At 30.5% G+C, this 19,827-nt stretch overlaps 2 protein-coding genes across 2 annotated transcripts in view; one reads left to right on the top strand and one right to left on the bottom strand.

Annotated features, from left to right (window-relative positions):
* Positions 1-11,063, bottom strand: part of LOTGIDRAFT_125466 (hypothetical protein) — a gene marked incomplete at both ends in the record, with an annotated part of 13,548 nt that extends 2,485 nt beyond the window's left edge. The window contains 7 exons of the mRNA XM_009062202.1: positions 2,306-2,445; positions 2,826-2,940; positions 3,104-3,188; positions 4,699-4,847; positions 5,016-5,170; positions 6,372-6,456; positions 10,938-11,063. Of these exons, the coding sequence (XP_009060450.1) occupies positions 2,306-2,445; positions 2,826-2,940; positions 3,104-3,188; positions 4,699-4,847; positions 5,016-5,170; positions 6,372-6,456; positions 10,938-11,063 (855 nt within the window). The remainder of the gene's footprint in view (positions 1-2,305; positions 2,446-2,825; positions 2,941-3,103; positions 3,189-4,698; positions 4,848-5,015; positions 5,171-6,371; positions 6,457-10,937) is intronic.
* Positions 11,064-13,129: 2,066 nt separating this feature from the next.
* Positions 13,130-18,751, top strand: LOTGIDRAFT_234377 (hypothetical protein; the record flags this gene model as incomplete). The annotated part of the gene is made up of 9 exons (XM_009062203.1): positions 13,130-13,218; positions 14,185-14,293; positions 14,833-14,983; positions 15,305-15,388; positions 15,799-15,926; positions 16,276-16,376; positions 16,569-16,710; positions 17,766-17,996; positions 18,301-18,751. The coding sequence occupies 9 exons, from the start codon at positions 13,130-13,132 to the stop codon at positions 18,421-18,423; spliced, it is 1,158 nt and encodes a 385-aa protein (XP_009060451.1). The 3' UTR covers positions 18,424-18,751.
* Between the last annotated feature and the right edge of the window lie 1,076 nt (positions 18,752-19,827).

Genomic DNA, 19,827 nt, shown 5'->3' on the forward strand with positions numbered 1-19,827 from the left:
ACATACATACAGCCTAACTGAAATATAAAATTACATACATACAGTCTAACTGATATACCGGTATAAAATTACATACATACAGTCTAAATGAAATATAAAATTACATACATACAGCCTAACTGATATATAAAATTACATACATACAGCCTAACTGACATATAAAATTACATACATACAGCCTAACTGATATATAAAATTACATACATACAGCCTAACTGATATATAAAATTACATACATACAGCCTAACTGAAATATAAAATTACATACATACAACCTAACTGATATATAAAATTACATACATACAGTCTAACTGAAATATAAAATTACATACATACAGTCTAACTGAAATATAAAATTACATACATACAACCTAACTGATATATAAAATTACATACATACAGTCTAACTGAAATATAAAATTACATACATACAGTCTAACTAAAATATAAAATTACATACATACAACCTAACTGATATATAAAATTACATACATACAGTCTATCTGAAATATAAAATTACATACATACAGTCTAACTAAAATATACAATTACATACATACAGCCTAACTGATAAATAAAATTACATACATACAGCCTAACTGAAATATAAAAGTACATATATAGTCTAACTGAAACATACATACAGTCTAACTGAAATATAAAATTACAAACATACAGTCTAACTGATATATAAAATTACATACATACAGCCTAACTGAAATATAAAAGTACATATAAAGTCTAACTGAAATATAAAATTACATACAGTCTAACTGAAATATAAAATTAAATACATACAGTCTAACTGAAATATAAAATTACATACATACAGCCTAACTGATATATAAAATTACATACATACAGCCTAACTGATATATAAAATTACATACATACAGTCTAACTGAAATATAAAATTACATATCATACAGTCTAACTGAAATATAAAATTACATACATACAGTCTAACTGAAATATAAAATTACATACATACAGCCTAACTGATATATAAAATTACATACATACAGCCTAACTGATATATAAAATTACATACATACAGCCTAACTGAAATATAAAAGTACATATATATAGTCTAACTGAAATATAAAATTACATACATACAGTCTAACTGAAATATGAAATTACATACATACAGTCTAACTGATATATAAAATTACATACATACAGCCTAACTGAAATATAAAATTACATACAAACAGCCTAACTGATATACCGGTAAAAAATTACATACATACAGCCTAAATGAAATATAAAATTACATACATACAGTCTAACTGATATATAAAATTACATACATACAGTCTAACTGAAATATAAAATTACATACATACAGCCTAACTGATATATAAAATTACATACATACAGCCTAATTGAAATCTAAAATTACATACATACAGCCTAACTGATATATAAAATTACACACATACAGTCTAACTGAAATCTAAAATTACATACATAGATACAGCCTAACTGATATATAAAATTACATACATACAGCCTAAATGAAATATAAAATTACATATATACAGCCTAACTGAAATATAAAATTACATACATACAGTCTAACTGAAATATAAAAGTACATACATACAGTCTAACTGAAATGTAAAATTACATGCATACTGAAATATAAAATTACATACATACAATCTAACTGAAATATAAAATTACATACATACAGCCTTGATGAAATGGAAAAATATATATGATTACACGGGAGTGTAAATACACGGTCGCTGGATGCGTAATGAAGGTGGTCGCTTATCAGTCGTTAATTACATTGAAATCTCGTAGGGGGGATTTTATTGTGGTCGCATATTGAAGGTGATTGCTTAATGAAGGTGGTCGCGTGAGCAGGATATACTGTACATACAACCAACCTTAAATTTAAAATATATACAGACTGCTTCACTGAAATATACAAATACTAAAGTATGCAAATATATATATATATATATATATAATTAAACTGAAATATACAAATATACATAAATACTATAATTAAGTCATCTACATTGTCAGAAAAATTCATTGCAGCTCTTGTGAAACTTCAATCATTCCTGATCTATTAATCATACCAAATTTACCAAGTAACATTTGTGGCCTTGATAGCTTCCACAAGCCAAATCCATTTTGGACAAATCAACGGTATGGACCAAGGAAAATTACAATGTTTCTAAGAAATAAATAGTTTAAACATCGTAGTCTTATTCAGGAAATCAGTGCCAAGTGTTCCAAAACTCAGATGAAATATCTGAAACTAGAAATTAATATTTAAAATAGTTACCGATGTAACACTGGCAGCATGAAAATATACAGGTTGTGGTAGAAATGCTGACAGTTTTGTCCATTGAATCGTGACTAAATTCAACTTCCATATATCATCAGCTATTTTTCTATCCAATAGACCACCACAAATATATATTTCTACAAAAAAACACAAATAAAACAGAGTTACATGCCTTATGTCTGTTTTCACATTTGAAGTCCATAGACAAAGGGTTTTCCAGGTTTTAACCTGAAATGGGTAATAGAAAGAAAGAAGTTGAAAACCCCTGCCATATACCATGCCCCAACAATGAAGCTTACTAATAGAAATCATATGACAAATGAAGACAGATCAGTATTTCTGTTGTAAGTATCTTTACACTACCACATCAATTGTTTACAGATCATAACTTTGACAACTGTGGTGAATTCTACAATCAAATTTGTCATCTTATCCTTTACTATATATTCTATGTTACTGGTATTATATATTCATTAATACTTCTATCAGATCTTTATTAGTTATCATTCTTTCTTACCATTGTTTAACTTCATACAACTATGACATTTTCTTGGAGCAGGAAAGCCTTTTATTGGATCTGGTTTGGTTTTCAATTCTTTCCATTTTAAATTCACAGTGTGAAATACTGGGATCTAATATGAAAACATAAAAATTATGAGTTGTATCAACAAATCATCATGATGTAAATAGCCTGACAAACACTACAGTTTTTATACTCCAACTTCATTTGAGCCTTATAATGATTTTTTCAAAAAAGTCCAAATACAAAGCAGTAATGAATACTCTATGAAATACCTTATCTAATGAATACTGTTCAATTGCTGTACCACCTCCAATTAGATATAGCTCCCTATCTCTATATACTATTTCATGACGATATCTGTATATAATTGTAAATGGTATTATTCAGTATGATATCTGTATCTAATAGTAAATGATATCATTCATTATATCTGTATCTAATAGTAAATGATATAATTCATTATATGTAAATAATATCATTCATTATAGCTGTATCTAATAGTGAATGATATCATTCGTTATAGCTGTATCTAATAGTAAATTATATCACTCATTATAGCTGTATCTAATAGTAAATGATATCATTCATTATAGCTGTATCTAATAGTAAATAATATCATTCATTATAGCTATATCTAATAGTAAATAATATCATTCATTATAGCTGTATCTAATAGTAAATGATATCATTCATTATATCTGTATCTAATAGTAAATGATATCATTCATTATAGCTGTATCTAATAGTAAATGATATCACTCATTATAGCTGTATCTAATAGTAAATAATATCATTCATTATAGCTGTATCTAATAGTAAATGATATCATTCATTATATCTGTATCTAATAGTAAATAATATCATTCATTATATCTGTATCTAATAGTAAATAATATCATTCATTATAGCTGTATCTAAAAGTAAATGATATCATTCATTATATCTGTATCTAATAGTAAATAATATCATTCATTATATCTGTATCTAATAGTAAATAATATCATTCATTATAGCTGTATCTAATAGTAAATGATATCATTCATTATATATGTATCTAATAGTAAATAATATCATTCATTATATCTGTATCTAATAGTAAATGATATCATTCATTATAGCTGTATCTAATAGTAAATGATATCATTCATTATAGCTGTATCTAATAGTAAATGATATCACTCATTATAGCTGTATCTAATAGTAAATGATATCATTCATTATAGCTGTATCTAATAGTAAATAATATCATTCATTATATCTGTATCTAAGATATCATTCATTATAGCTGTATCTAGTAGTAAATGATATCATTCATTATAGCTGTATCTAGTAGTAAATGGTATCATTCATTATAGCTGTATCTAATAGTAAATAATATCATTCATTATAGCTGTATCTAATAGTAAATAATATCATTCATTATAGCTGTATCTAATAGTAAATAATATCATTCATTATAGCTGTATCTAATAGTAAATGATATCACTCATTATAGCTGTATCTAATAGTAAATAATATCATTCATTATAGCTGTATCTAATAGTAAATGATATCATTCATTATAGCTGTATCTAATAGTAAATGATATCATTCATTATAGCTGTATCTAATAGTAAATGATATCATTTAGTTTGATATCAGTATATTATTATTTTATCATTCTTGATCTATTTCTGTATAAAACTCTTTTAAGGGTACTGTTCTAGTTCTTACTAGTTTTAGGTCTGTACAAAATGTAAATAAATATAACTGATGAATGTTTGTGTTTGTGAGAATATCAGGTTTAGAGTATTTGTGCAAATTTGAAATTTCTAACCTTTTGAGTCTATCTCCCTAGAAATTTATCTTGTAAATAATTTCCTTTTACCTGGACTCTGGGTGTGCAGATTTGTATTCTTTTCCTGATAACTGTGTCCATTTTAATGTCTTTAAGTTTAACTGATGAACATCCATATTATATCTATAGCCAGAGGTGCCTCCTACGACAAAGACTAAATCATCTTGCATTGACATTGCCTAAAAATAGAAAATATTATAGTTACATGGTCTTACCCATATTTCATTGTTAACTGTTTTTTAAACCTTAGGATAGTCTTCAAGAATTGAATTGGTGGTATGCTAAGAAATTATTTAGAACATGCAAAACTGCATAGGTAGGAATGGTAATGGGCTTTGGATACTCACATGACCATATTTTTTGGTTGGTAAATCTCCATAACATGTATATAGTTTCCATGAAGCTGTAGATAAATTACAAACATTTAAATCATTACTGTTAGATTCCCCAAATGGTATAGCAGTTCCACCAAACATCAACATATTACAACGATCTAATACAACTAAAATTAAAAAAAGAAGAGGTGAATCTTAAAATTCATATTCATTTCATAACATATAAGACACTCACAATGTTAAAAATAATAATTGATACTGATAAAAAAAAACAGTTGGATATTATTCCAATCAAGAATCCATTGTAAAATGAAAATCAAATCAGATATTTATGTAAGAAATAATGTCTTTTAAAAATTTCAAAGATAGCGTGCCATACGCCCACTACCAGCTGTCAGGAATGATGACAAAATCTTTAGTGGCTTAATAATGAATTTTCAAATAATCTTAAAATCATCTATAAGTCATGGCAAAACCCTGAAACAGTCCATCAAGTTATCATCAAATTCAAACATGAACAATGTCTCATCGCTATACACAAAAGGGCAATAACTCTGAAACTGTTCATCATCCGAATATTACCAAGATTTCATCAATATATTATATGAATATCTAGTTTCATCAAGATCAGATAAAATCAGAAGTCTCTATCGTGCCTACAACCCAAATGTGACGTGTTTTTACTAAGTCAAGGGCAATATATCTGAAAACGTTCACTGGATTATTACCAATTTCGAACTTGACAGATCTCATCAATACATACATGCATACCAAGTTTCATGAAGATTGGATAAAAACAGTAGCTTCTATCGTGCCGACAAGGCAAATTTGACGTGTTTTTACTAAGTCAAGGGCAATAACTCTGAAACCATTCTTCTGGTTATTACCGATTACGAACTTGTCCGAGATCTCATCAATATATACATGCATACCAAGTTTCATCAAGATCAGATGAAAACTGTAGTCTCTATCGTGCCTACAAGTCAAATTTGTCACGTTTTTACAAAGTCAAGGGCAATAACTCTGAAACCGTTTTTCTGATTATTACCAATTTCGAACTTGTCCGAGATCTCATCAATATATACATGCATACCAAGTTTCATCAAGATCGGATAAAAACTGTAGCCTCTATTGCGCCTACAAGAAATGTGAATGGACGGACGGACCAATAGGGGCGACAGCAATACACGTCCACATTTCCATGTGGGCGTATAAAAATTCAGTACCAGCAGTCCAAATATTTTTCTTTTGTTAAACAGTTAAAAGAAATTTGATTCCACTGTTCAGTATACAATAAAAAAAAAGTGCTAATATCTTAATTACTAGATCTCAGTTTTTTCAAATTTCATTAAGATCTCTAACATATACCTGTATGTGATGCTAATTCATAAGGCATTGTACTTTGTGTCTCTAACTGGGTCCATAATCTAGTAGCAAAATTGAATTTCCATAGCTGTAAAATAATAACAATAATAGTCACCATATAGTGTCAGTAATAGAATAATAATCACTATAATTTCCGTATGAACTGCTATATCAATTTGATTGACTCATATATGTGCAACATGTACATTGACTTGTATCTGCTCATCGTACTAAGACCTTTGACTGCAATTGCCACTATTTTTGTATCATGGAATGCATCAATTTGATTGGATTGTATGCCAGCCAATACAGTTCAGGACAGAAATGCTGTGTTAACTCAAAAATATAATTAATTATATCTTTAAAGATGGTTTCCCTTATTTTCATTTATATATATATATGGGTCATTCTCCCATTAATGTGCAATTTGCATGTTGCAGAAAAATACAAATCAAGTTCTTTGCACTATGAAATAAATCATTTTATTTGGACGCAAAATGTTTCATTTTATTGATTATAGCTCGTGCACATTTTTTAATGGATATTTTAATGTTTAAATATGACTTGTTTGTTCAAGAACTGTCAAAAATTCTCAACACCGTAACGCAACTAAAAACGAAAAAAAAAAGCAGACATAAGTTAATAAAATATGCCGAAAGTAGTTTAGAATGTAGAACTTCTTGTTTAAAATCTTTTAAAGTATAAATCTGTTATTCCATTTGCTTAAAATTTAGCATTATGACTTATTACGCGTCATCTCTACATTACGTATATTTTGCAATGTTCTAAACCCAATATGATCGTTTAACGTTTTCCCACCACCATTAAAGTAACTTTACCTGGGAGGATAAGTGCAGGGCAATGATAATATAAGTAAAATATATGGGAAAAGGGGCATCGGGCAGCTTATGGACAAATTTAGGCATTCGTTACGGTGTTGAAGTTGAGTTACATTGTTGAATGTGTGTTACGGTGTTGAAGCAGAATGATTCACACAAAATAAGTTTGGTGCGCAAATGAAAACTAAACTGCAAATTGCATAACAATCTGATCCACAATACTAGAAAATCTTTTTTGTTTCACATTGTATATAAATCTGAATTTTGAATCAAAAATTTTATTGAGAAAAACATGTCGTAGGCCTATTTTGTAAATGAGCACTACGAAACTGTATCAGTATCATAATGTGGATAAAAACATTCTCATTAACAAGAATTTACTTTTATTTAAACAAAACTAATCAATACAAAATTGTAATCCATTAAGGTATTTAAAATTAAAATTAACCAACAAATGTAGATAAAAGTGAACTAATCATAAAATTGAAACAATCTAGCTAATTACGTCCAAATACTCTTTGGTACCTGATAAAGTTCTCTGCGAGAGCTTATTCTCTCTTGTGCATGAATCATAGTTACTATTTTAGAATACGCGTACCAAATGACATCTATGAATGCAGGCAATACGAATTTGTTACTACAACTACAAGAAGAACAGAAGTTAGTTTATCTTCAAAAATTTTGAGAATTTGCAGGCCTTAGTCACAATCATTACTACCTATTAGTCCATAATTTAATGAAATCGAATAGGACTGGCATAAATTGATCTCTTTATTTTCGATGCTTTTGGATATTTGAGGGTATGTGTATGTCTAAAAACTTATGTAATGTATAAAAAACTCAACACCATAACAAAATTTCAACACCGTAACGATAATATTCGTGACAGTGTGTGACGGTGTGTGACGGAGTTGAGCGTTACGGTGTTGAGAAATTTAACATTATCTTTCATTAGCTCGTTAATGTATTCATCCGCAGGACTACTTTCAATGGTGACCGCCGAGAATCGAATTTTTATTTCGAAAAATCATTCTTATACAAAGGTTTAATCATTAGACATTGTGAAATCTGCGTAACGGTGTTGAAGGGGAATTAAAATACTAGCCTTATTTTTGATAAATATTATTACTTACTGTTTATTCAGCTAATATTATTGTTGAAAGATCAATTCGACGTCGACGAGCACCAGGAATAGTAGCGTGTGCAAAAAGCTACATTGTAAAGTGGCAGTTGTAATTTCACTCCGCAACAAAATAAGATCCCGTTACGGTGTTGATAAATTATTTAGGGACACCCATAAAATGTTTTTTATTTAAACACAAATACCATATCATAAGAAACCATTTCTATTAATCAATTCTACAAATGTTTGTTCACATAGAAAACAGTTTTTATGAATTTTAAGCTGTCTGAAGTCTAAGTGAAGTGAGCTTGAAAATAAAAAATGCCGATCGGGACATTTAAAATAGGCTATTTTTCAGGGGGGAGACATTCTTTAAAGAATCTTCAAAAATTATGTGTTGAAGAAATGAGTATTAAATAATTGTCTTGAATCATGTTAAGATCGATTTAAATGATACATAATGAAAAATAGAGAAAAAGTATATTTTATTGAAATGTATCGACCGGGACAAAAAATCAGTAAAACTGCACGTTAATGGGAGAATGACCCATATATTCGATTATTGGACGGCTGATACTTATATCAAACGAATGTAGAGGTATTCTAATGAATGGGAATAATACCAGTTTGTCTCAAAAGTCCCTAATTAGCCTGTAATTAGTTAATTACGACGAGGATTTCCATAGCGTGACGTGATAAAAAAATTGTCGAGTCTTTTTTCAAATAACGAGTATATACAGTCAGGGACTTCCGCGATTGGTTAAAAATCGTTTAAATATGCGCGCATGTGCACTCCCCGCATTCCTTTCTTTTCTCACAACAACAATATAGGGAACAAAGAAGAAATGGGATCAAGAAATTCCAAGAATATGTTAAGATAAGGATGTCTATGACCGTTGGTGTAATTTCATAGAGGAGAATCAGTTAAAATTTCATGGTGAAGCAGCCACTCGCTTTCTCAACAGTCGGTAAGAATGACGCCATTTGGTCACGTGAACAAACATGGAGTTTAAATTTAGCTTCTCAAAGCAGATTTGAGTAAATGACTTCCCAAAGTCTTTCTACATCCACATACAGGATTTTAACATATGAATATTTTTATAATTCATTAGAAACACTGATTAATCAATTAGTAAGCATGATTTGACCAAGAAAAATGAGCAAAGGCATCTTTAAAGAATATCTTTTAGCATATATATATATATAGGTCAGAAAAAACAATCTGGAGATTGGGTGAAAAGTTTTTCCAAAGAGCGTAAATTTGTGATTTGAAACTTCAAATTGATTATTTATTTTTTTAAAAAAGCCTTATGCCTTGTTAATTAATTTAATTGATCATAGGCCTACATGACACAGTAAAAATAAACAAACCTATAATAGGGATAGGCCTACCCAGGCAAAATAATTTTAGAAATAGTGCCTGATATTTCAAAATTTCAGTATTGATTGAATCAAAAATAATGTCAAGGTGAAATGATGTTTGAAAACAAGAAAGCAAGCATGATCCCAACTCTCTAGTAGGCCTACATCATACATGTAATAACATATTAAAAGATAGCTTGCCCGGCAAGGCAATATACGCCCACTGGCAGCTTTGATTTTAAATAAAAACATTTGGCAGTACAGTAACAATTACCAGTATGATATATTCGACCTTCAGACATACACTTCTTTTGAACTTTTGAGGCGATACTGAATAATATTACCAAGTTTCATCAAAATCCGTCAAGAACTGTGCCTTCTTGAGTGTATATATGCTAAAAATTGAACGCGTTTTCAAGAACAAGGGCAATAACTCATACTAAATATTTTTCGATTTTTCTGGTTTTTAATAGGATTTATCCTTGGGTGATAACAAACACTCATGCCAAGTTTCGTCAAAATCTGTCAAGACTTGTGCCTTCTATAGTGTTTACGAACTAAAAATTGAAAGCGTTTTCAAGAACAAGGGCAATAACTCATACTATATATTTTTTGATTCTTCTGATTTTCAATAGGGTTCATCCTTGGGTGATTATAAACACTCACACCAGGTTTTGTCAAAATCCATCGAGAATTGTGCCTTCTAGAGTGTTTACGAGCTAAAAATTGAACTGTTTCCAAGAACAAGGGCAATAACTCATACTAAACATTTTTCAATTCTTCTGATTTTCAATAGGGTTCATCCTTGGGTTATTATGAACACTCACACCAAGTTTCGTCAAAATCCATCAAGAATTGGGCCTTCTAGAGTGTTTACGAGCTAGAAATTGAACGCGTTTTAAAGAACAAGGGCAAAAACTCATTCTAAATTTTTTTCGATTCTTCCCATTTTCAATAGGGTTCATCCTTGGGTGATTACGAACACTCACACCAAGTTTTGTCAAAATCCGTCAAGAATTGTGTCTTGTAGAGTGTTTACGAGCAATTGTGGACGAACGGACGGACATGGGTGACGGCAATATACGCCCCCCATTTCATGTGGGCGTATAAAAATCAGTATATTCTGAAAGCAATATTTAGTAAATAATATGTACTGGCAATGTTACTTTTTCCAAAGGTGTCATTCATGACATCTAAAATATCTAAAAAGTTTTAAGTGACATCATGCAGGCAACCAATACATACCTCTCTAAATAAAGGATAATATGTAGTTTCATCATTATGTTCATCCCAGAAATTGGGATTATAGCCACCAATAGAATAGAGATTGGCATCAGTGACCACAATACGATGTCCACTTCTTTCATCAGGACATAATATTCTAAACAAAGGAATATAAAATAATTCTATGAAATTAACATAGAGTGAATACAAATAAGTACCGTATGCTTTAAAGGCAATTTATGAAAATATAGAAGCAAAGACACATATATAAACAATTTTTAGGCTGGCAGGTAAACAATATAAATTGTAATAGGTCAAATTTGAAGTGCATGTGTCAGATTGAGTTGTTGAATGCCAACAGAAGAATTCTTTTTGTGAAATATGATTTTTATATAAAGTGAATTTTCAGTTAAAAATGTGGGTCATTTTCAAGATAATTTTTTCCAAAACCATTTATTTCTGTGAACCTATTAACGTTCTAAAACAAATTCTAATTTGGATATTTTGTAAAATGAAAGGAAAATTTCAATCCTGACATTTCTGAGCTCACTCACTGTGATCAAATCATCTGTCTCTATTCCAACCTCTGATAGTTTCATGGACAGATGTCAGCTGGTGTAGAGACAGATAAAATAGGCCCTGTTAAATGGGATCTTTCCACAGGTGCAGGGGTTTAACCCTATTTAGATACCTGAGATCTGCAAAATCCAGGTATACTTGGAAAGATGAATGTTTTTGTAGTTCAGTCATACCATCATTTTCTCCCTACACCATTTATGTCATGTCTCTGGTTCCAGATACTGATCTAGCATCGACCATTTAAAACTGCCTGTGCAGCCAAAAGAGTCCCATGATACTATCAACACTAATTTACAATCATCTTAAAGGTAATTCAATATCATGTTAGAGTAACTCTTATTTGGAGATGTGAAAAATCCCCATTTAACAGGTCTTTTTCTTCTGACTCTACCCCAGCTGACAACTGTCAAAATATCAGGGAACAAAATAAGAGGTATCGCAGTTTGTAACGCGATGTAATTCATGTCAGTAGAGCAGTTTTTTTGCGATACATAATATTTTCTAATAATAAATGAAAATTAACTCATTATTATTGGTGTCTGAAACAATGAGAATCCCTTAATTTGACGCACCTTTTTGTAAATTTCTCATTGACTGAAAGTCGGCACAGAATCAAAGGAAGCAGGATTGTTAACTATAAATATTATTGCAGTCATAGATTGTGCTAAATAACAAATATTATACTGAAGTGGATAGCAGAAGACATTTCGGGGAGATAGAGTAGAGCAGCATGGATATGAACCTCGTAGTGGAAAAAATTAATGCATCATCATTTAACAGTGGAAATACAACACTCCTATTTGTAACAAAATAAGAACAACTTCAACAATATCCATTTCTGTAAGAAAAACCGCAAACCTGTGGTTTAAAATGACATAAGCAGTTGGTTTTTCTCAATACAGAATCCTACGCCTGTGACCTTGAAAATTTAGACTTAATATCACAGGAATAAATATGGCAAATGCAAGTATTTTCGAAAATAACATTTAAGATATCAGGAGTAAAAAAAGCCATTATTGAAGAAATATTATAAAAAGTAAGCATTAAAATTTACCGGTACTCAAGTGTCAAACTGAATGTGCAATTACATTAGGGGTTTAAGATCTACTTATTTTGTATCTATATTTTCCAATGGTATTAAATTAATAAAATCAAGAATAATTTAATTCAATTGATGATACTATTCATAACTTTTATCAAACATTAAAATATATCTTTAAAAAAGTGCTATACAATTTCAACTGTCACAGAAGAAATTGCTCCACAAAATTTAAAAATGCTATGCAATTTCGGCCCTAAGTAAGAGCAAAAAACTGCTATACTATGCAAATAAAAAAAATTAATTTGTACCCTGAATATCCATCAGAGGCTGGAATAGAGTCAGATGTTACCTAATGTTCTGAATTCTGACATTATGAATATGCAAATACATTCTATAGTCAATGGCGGAAACAAAAATGATAATGTACCATGTTCTGATGACCCATCCTCCCCATCTGCAGGCAATGTGTTAATTTGAATTTTAACAACTGTTCCCAATCCCATGGAGGCAGCCATCTTTATTCTCTACAAACGTTTGGCTGAATCAGATTTCTACGCCAATCGAACTTCAACCATTTCCGTTAAAATCTGTCATGGCGTCGAATTCAGTCACTCCCGACCGTGTCAAATCGGTTTTGTCAAGTTTTCTCAGTACAAATACAAAAGAGAAGGATTATCAAAAGTAATTGTTAGACTTTCAAATATTTTTAGTCCCGCCATTACATTTTTTTAATTTTTACGTGGTTCAGAATAGTTTTACGTAGAATTCTCTGGTAACTGTCAGTGGTGTCTAAATTTTGTCAACGCATCGACATCGTAGCTATAGACCGAAACATCTGCCTCTATACTAGCCTCTAATAGATTTTTTGATAGTTGTCAGCTCTTGAAAAGACAGAAAAAGAAGACCCTGTTTAATGGGGATTTTGCTGTGCACCTGCTCTGAAGGTGCGAGTGTTTTAAACCTATTATTTAAATCAGAAGAGGGATAATTTTGTAGTTCAGTCATACCACCATTTATATCACTTCTATGGTCCCATTGAATTTATTTTTTAACACGACTAATCTTTTGCGGGCCATTTAAAACTGCTGCACAACCTAAAGGGTCACAAAGTCACATGATTCTAACAAAACGATAGTAATGTTGATGTCCAACACTTATTTACACTCATGGTAATATGCACATTCAGAGGTTTGGAATATCTCCATAAACAGGACCTATTTCTTCTGAATTCACTGCAGCAAACAACTGCCAAAATAGCTATCAGAGACTAAAATAGAGGCAGATGTTTTGGACAATGTAGATAAGAAATAGGAGGAGTAAAATGATGCCTGGGAGGAGGGGGGTCAATGTGGAGGATATTGTCTAATTTGTTATAGACGAAACCGAGGATTAATTCACAATGATCATAAATAAGGTTAAGGGATGATTGTAAACAGAATTCTGATAGTTCTAAATGTTTTATATTGGGGACACTGATATACAATATATTTTGCACAATTTCAATTTTCAATCAAAATGACGAGACAATAGATATGTTAAGTTTTTTCTGCTGTCTCTAGAATATGCCTCTCACTTCCTTTATTCACATAGAAGATGTGACATTTGTGTCACTCTTTTGATGTATAATTTTTTTTTTTATTCTTTTAGGAAAGATGACAAACATTCTTCTGGTGATTCTGATAAAAAAGAAGATATTTTAACTCCAGTGGAATCTGCAGCAAAGTCAGAATATTTTAAAAGAGTTCAAACTTTTTCTGTATCCATTATACATAGTTATCTTAAAAATTAGAGGTCTGGCAAGATGTGAGGTCTAACCTGTACCAATTTAATGATAAAAAGAAATCTATTCAGTATTTATTGACTGTCATGTTTTGGCATATACCAGTGTGCATCACTGTTTTTTTAAATTGAATTATTTCACTATAACAGGCAATATTTTGAAATATTTATACGTTGTCTGACAAAAAGTGAATTTTTTTTCATGGTGAATAGTATGGAAAATATAACCTCTTTGAAATAGATTCCATTTATAAATGTTACATGTTATACATTATATACGGTACTTATATTAGGTGATGGAAACATTTATATAAATTGTATCAGTGTTCAAATCACTGCTCATAAAGCCCTAACCCTTATAAATTAAGGAGCCAAAGACAACATGCAGAAATAAACAATAAACATCTTTTGTATCTTGTGCAGTTAATCTCTCTTAGGTAACTTGTCATTGTAAAAAGATAAAATCTATCTAAGATTTTTAAATTAACAATTTTGATGACTTAACTCATTATATAGCCTTTATCTTGGTTTGGAAAACCCAGGGAATTATCTCCATTAATCTGTGCACGCTATGGCTGGGAGAACACCAAAACAGATATGTTACAGTGTGTTAGTTGTAGAGCTGTGCTATGTGGACAGTTACCACAAATGACAGATTTTTTATTATGTGAGTATTATTTGTATTTAACAAGATTGATGTAGATTAAAGGCATATTGTTTAACCAGCTGATCAGGTCAATTTCAACCTGTAACACTTATCCAAATGATATTTACTTTTAAATGCCTGGTTTGTCATGGAAATAGACCAGATATTATATGCCTTACATTAATATTTGGAAATGTATTCAATTCTCAAAAGTTGGGAAAGTTTCATTAGCAGAATTGATTATTGCATGCAGTTCTTTCCATATTTTTTCAATTTTAGTTACAATTTATGCTAAAAGAAATGACAACTGGTTTTTATAGCAACTTAATTTTTTGTTTTTAGATAAAGAAGCTTGTGATAAACTAAAAGAACAGTTAATATCTGGTCATGAAAAGCTATGTTGGTTAGCAGCAAACCCTATTTCAGGTAGTGATATAGCCACAGCGCTGTTGTTTAAACTACTTACAGCAAAGTGATAACTAGTTTTTATTTCTAATGAAAAAAATAATGAAGATAAATACACGCAGCAGATTATTTTGAATTTTTCCATATGGCAAATGCATTCCAAACAAATATTTGTGCAGAGGAATTTCTTGTATAAACCATGAAAAGGGTGACTTCTTCCTGACAGAAATTTTGGAATGTCATAAATTATGTTATAGTATGAAATTTGTGGTATATGAAAGACAACTTTGTGAACTAACCAGATAAGCTACAACTTCCTATTTTACTTTAGAACAGCATCTAGATAACACATATTTTGAGACTTTTAGATGACTCAACTTACAGTTCAGATACATACTTTATAACAATTGTTTTTCATTTATTTTTTTCAGAAAAATTTATGATATTACCACTGTATGATATTGTACAATTGAGGAAAGAATTTCATGAAAGATTGTGTAGTTTAGCAATAATCAAGACAGATCTACCAAAAATTAATTTTGAAAATTTAGATAAATGGGTAAATTTTGTTTTTTAATTTATAAACACTCCCATGGGGATGGAACATACATTAATATCACTGCTAACTATATACTTAAGATATCAGTTGTCAAGTAATGGATTCAAGAGTGATATAATGAAAACATAAACATGTACCACTTTTCAAGGTGAATAAATTAATAATATTATCAAACGACAAGAAAATATCTTCCTTTTTAGTGGTTAAGAGTGTACATTGATAGAACATAATGTTTTCACACCATATTTAATCACTGGAACAAGAAGGCATATGTGTTGTAAATATTGCCATGTCATATTTTTTGAGAACTATGATTGTTGAATGTTAAAATTATTCTCTAATTTTGTAGGGATTTGATGAAGAGAAATGTATTCAGCTGGCAAAGTCACAGAGTATTCGAGAAGATGCTGCAATATCGGCAACATTAGCTATAACAGGCTGGACATTGAAGTAAATTACTAATATACAAAATTTATTTCACTTGATTTAAGTTTCATAGTATTTATTGGTTATGTTGGAGGTATCTCTACTGCATATTATCCATTTAACTTATTTCTGTTGAATATTTAGAAAAAAAGTATTTGTAATCTGTTGTGATATTTTACTATCCCTGACAAGCTTATTTTCAATATCATAATTTAGTGATGAAAACAAACAAATAATAGTTTGTCATTATTGTAAAAGAAGAATTGGTTTGTGGAATTATATAAATGACTCTTCTCAAAATGATGAAAGTTGCCATGACAACACAAGCGAAGAACCTTTAAGTAAAAGAATGAAATTGGTGAGTATTTATTAAATTCACACTTTATTTCTTCATAATTATTTCATTTTTATACTCCCACATGAACATGTGGTCGTATATTGTTGTCTGTTCGTCCGTTCATCGGTCCGTCAACATTTCCTGATAAGATAATAAGATCTCGGACAAGTTCTAATTTGACGCATTTTTGATGAACGGTTTTTTAGTTATTGCCCTTGACTTTGTTAAACCGTGTTGAAATTCGTTAAAAATAGTTTGTGAGCAGGATTGACGCAACAGTTTTCAACCGATTCTGATGAAACTTGGTGTGATCATTGGAATTGATAAGATCTTGGACAAGTTCTAACTTGATGCATTTTTGATGAACGGTTTTTGAGTTATTGCCCTTGACTTTGTAAAAATGTGTCAAAATTTGTTCGCGAGCACAATAGAAGCTACAGTTTTCAACCGATTCTGATGAAACTTGGTGTGATCATTGGAATTGATAAGATCTCGGACAAGTTCTAACTTGACGCATTTTCGATGAAATGTTTTTGGGTTATTGCCATTAACTTATGAAAAACGCGTCAAAATTTGTTTGTGAGCACATTAGAAGCTGCAGTTTTCAACCGATTTTGATGAAACTTGGTGTGATCATTGGAATTGATAAGATCTCTGACAAGTTCTAACAAGAGATATTTTTGATGAACATTTTTTGAGTTATTTCCCTTGACTTTGTAAACACGTGTCAAAATTTGTTTTTTGCCCTTGATTAGAGCTGTGTGATTTAATTGTTTGTTGTATTTGGGTTATTGATATTGATTTTAAAAAATTTTGTGGAATTATTCAGCATACATTATTTCTTCAATATGAAGAAATAGGACAAGATATTCTTGAGATATTTTTGAAAGAATCATGCGATTTTTGTGAATTTCTAGTACTTCTGAAGACTACATACATTCAAGACTCAAATCACCCCCTCCCACCTCCAAAATGGTGCATCAGTCCCATTAATAGGTTTGTTTATAATTGTAAAAGATATTACTTGATATTATGTAACATACTTTTTTTGTAAGTATTTTTATTTGAAATTTCAGGAAAAGAAGTCTTGTCTAGATCCTATAGTAGAACATAGATATTGGTGTCCATGGGTAACCATGGCAATAAAACCTGGTAAACAATCTCCTGGAAAACCTCAGCTTTCTTCTACTACAGATTCTAATGTATTTACTTTTAAAAAGAATGAAAGTCATCCTGGTTGGGTGAATACATTGCAGATACTTGTTCCTGATTTAGCAGAAACAGTTGGTTCAACTGGTTTATCAAAGGTAGAGTTTTACTCTTATTGGTTTTTCTGTCTGCTATATGAAGAGGATATGGATCTTTTTAGGATTACAAATATAGCACACATCACAGTTGCATTCTAAAAGTCATTAGTTTTCTATCTAAACAGGAAGTTTGATTTTAACCAAACTGATTTCATATAAACTAATGAACAATGGCAGATAAGGGATATTTATCAGGTTTTAATTTGAAAATATATAGCTCAGAAAGTTAAAAAATATATTTATTTAAAAGTATCAGATGGTGAAAGCAAAGTGGAATGTTGTAGCTATTATTATTTTATTGTAGAGTCCTATGATTGAAGGGTTACGTTCTGTCAGAAAAATATTACGTGTTTGGTCTTCTCCAGAAAAACTCAAACAGTCAGAAAAGACAAATGTTTCTGAAAATATAGAGAAAGATGAAGCTTGATATTATATTTGTGTTCAAATAAATTTGTTCAAAAAGGAGAATCTTCCAAAATTGGATTAGATTTACAATATGGATTGTAGTGAGTTGATAAAAAAAATGTTTATATGTTGTGAGGCAGCATAACACCTAACTCATATCTAGGGTGCTCTGTTAACTGACATTCAACATTTTGTTGAGAATGTTTCATATACAGTTGGTGTGTTTGATTGTGGAGAATTTTTCTTGAAGTCTGATATTGTGCATGAAAAAAAACCCCACATATCTATGTTTTTGTCTTCTTTCTAATGTACATTGATTAGTGACCATAAACATTTACAAATAACTATTTACAAAAAAGTCAGTCAACGTATTCATCATAGATTTGCGAATTTATTGCTAAATACAGAAGAGTCTACAACTACCATAGGACATGTCCAGTTGCAGCACCAGCCTCCCAAGACTGGGTGTGCAGATAGGGGGTAGACTGACTTCATGAGGGGACAAATGTTTAGGTTGAGATTCAAAATGCTTCAAAAACCTTTTTTGCCTTCCATGGCAGGCAGCTTTCGGTTTGGTGCATTCTGACATATTTTGAGGCAAAGATGGATAAAAATCACAGTAATTTATTAAAAAGAAGTAGGGATGCAATTGGGGGTACAAACCATTTACCTGGGGGGAACCCCACAGTTGCTACAAGTGGACATGTCTCAAGATTACACAGGCAAGATTGAAGCTTTGGCCCTTGGACATTAGTCCAATAATATATTTATGATTATCTTGAAAGTTTTGAATAGAATATGGGTAATTTTCTTCTATTTTGACTTCAAAAGCTGAATTCAAGTCTCTGCTATTAATTTTGTGTGGCTTAGCATGATTGACATGTATGAAATTCTTTGACCTCTGTTTATGCATAAAAGTCTTTTCACAACTTTATATTATTCAAGGGATTGTGGAGAGGTTTTCTAATTTTTTTTATGTATAAGGGACACTGACAGCATTAGTTTGCACCATTCCAATTTTCAATCCGACATCTTTGGTTCCTGCAATTCCACTATAACTAAGTGTTTGATGACATCACTGATTGCGAAGTGTCACATCATAAAGCACTTAGTTTTAGTGGAATTGCAGACTGACAATTGGATGGCGCAATCTCTTTACAATCCCTTTAAGAAGTGACAAACTGAACAGAAAAACCAAGATCAATAAAATCTTTTTATTTCATGTATTATAGAAATCTTAAAATTCACAATCCAGTTTAATGAGTCTTTATTCTTGATTAGTTTTTTCAGCAAAACTGTCTTTTTTAGAATCATGAAATCAGTCTTAAGACAGAACATTTCTTTATAAATATTGAAAATTCCCTGACTTTGAGGTTCGAAAAAGAAATGTTAGATTCTAGTCCAATACTAAATTATATTATAAAAT

Source organism: Lottia gigantea (genome assembly GCF_000327385.1).
Source record: "Lottia gigantea unplaced genomic scaffold LOTGIsca_50, whole genome shotgun sequence".
Classification (NCBI taxonomy): domain Eukaryota; kingdom Metazoa; phylum Mollusca; class Gastropoda; family Lottiidae; genus Lottia; species Lottia gigantea.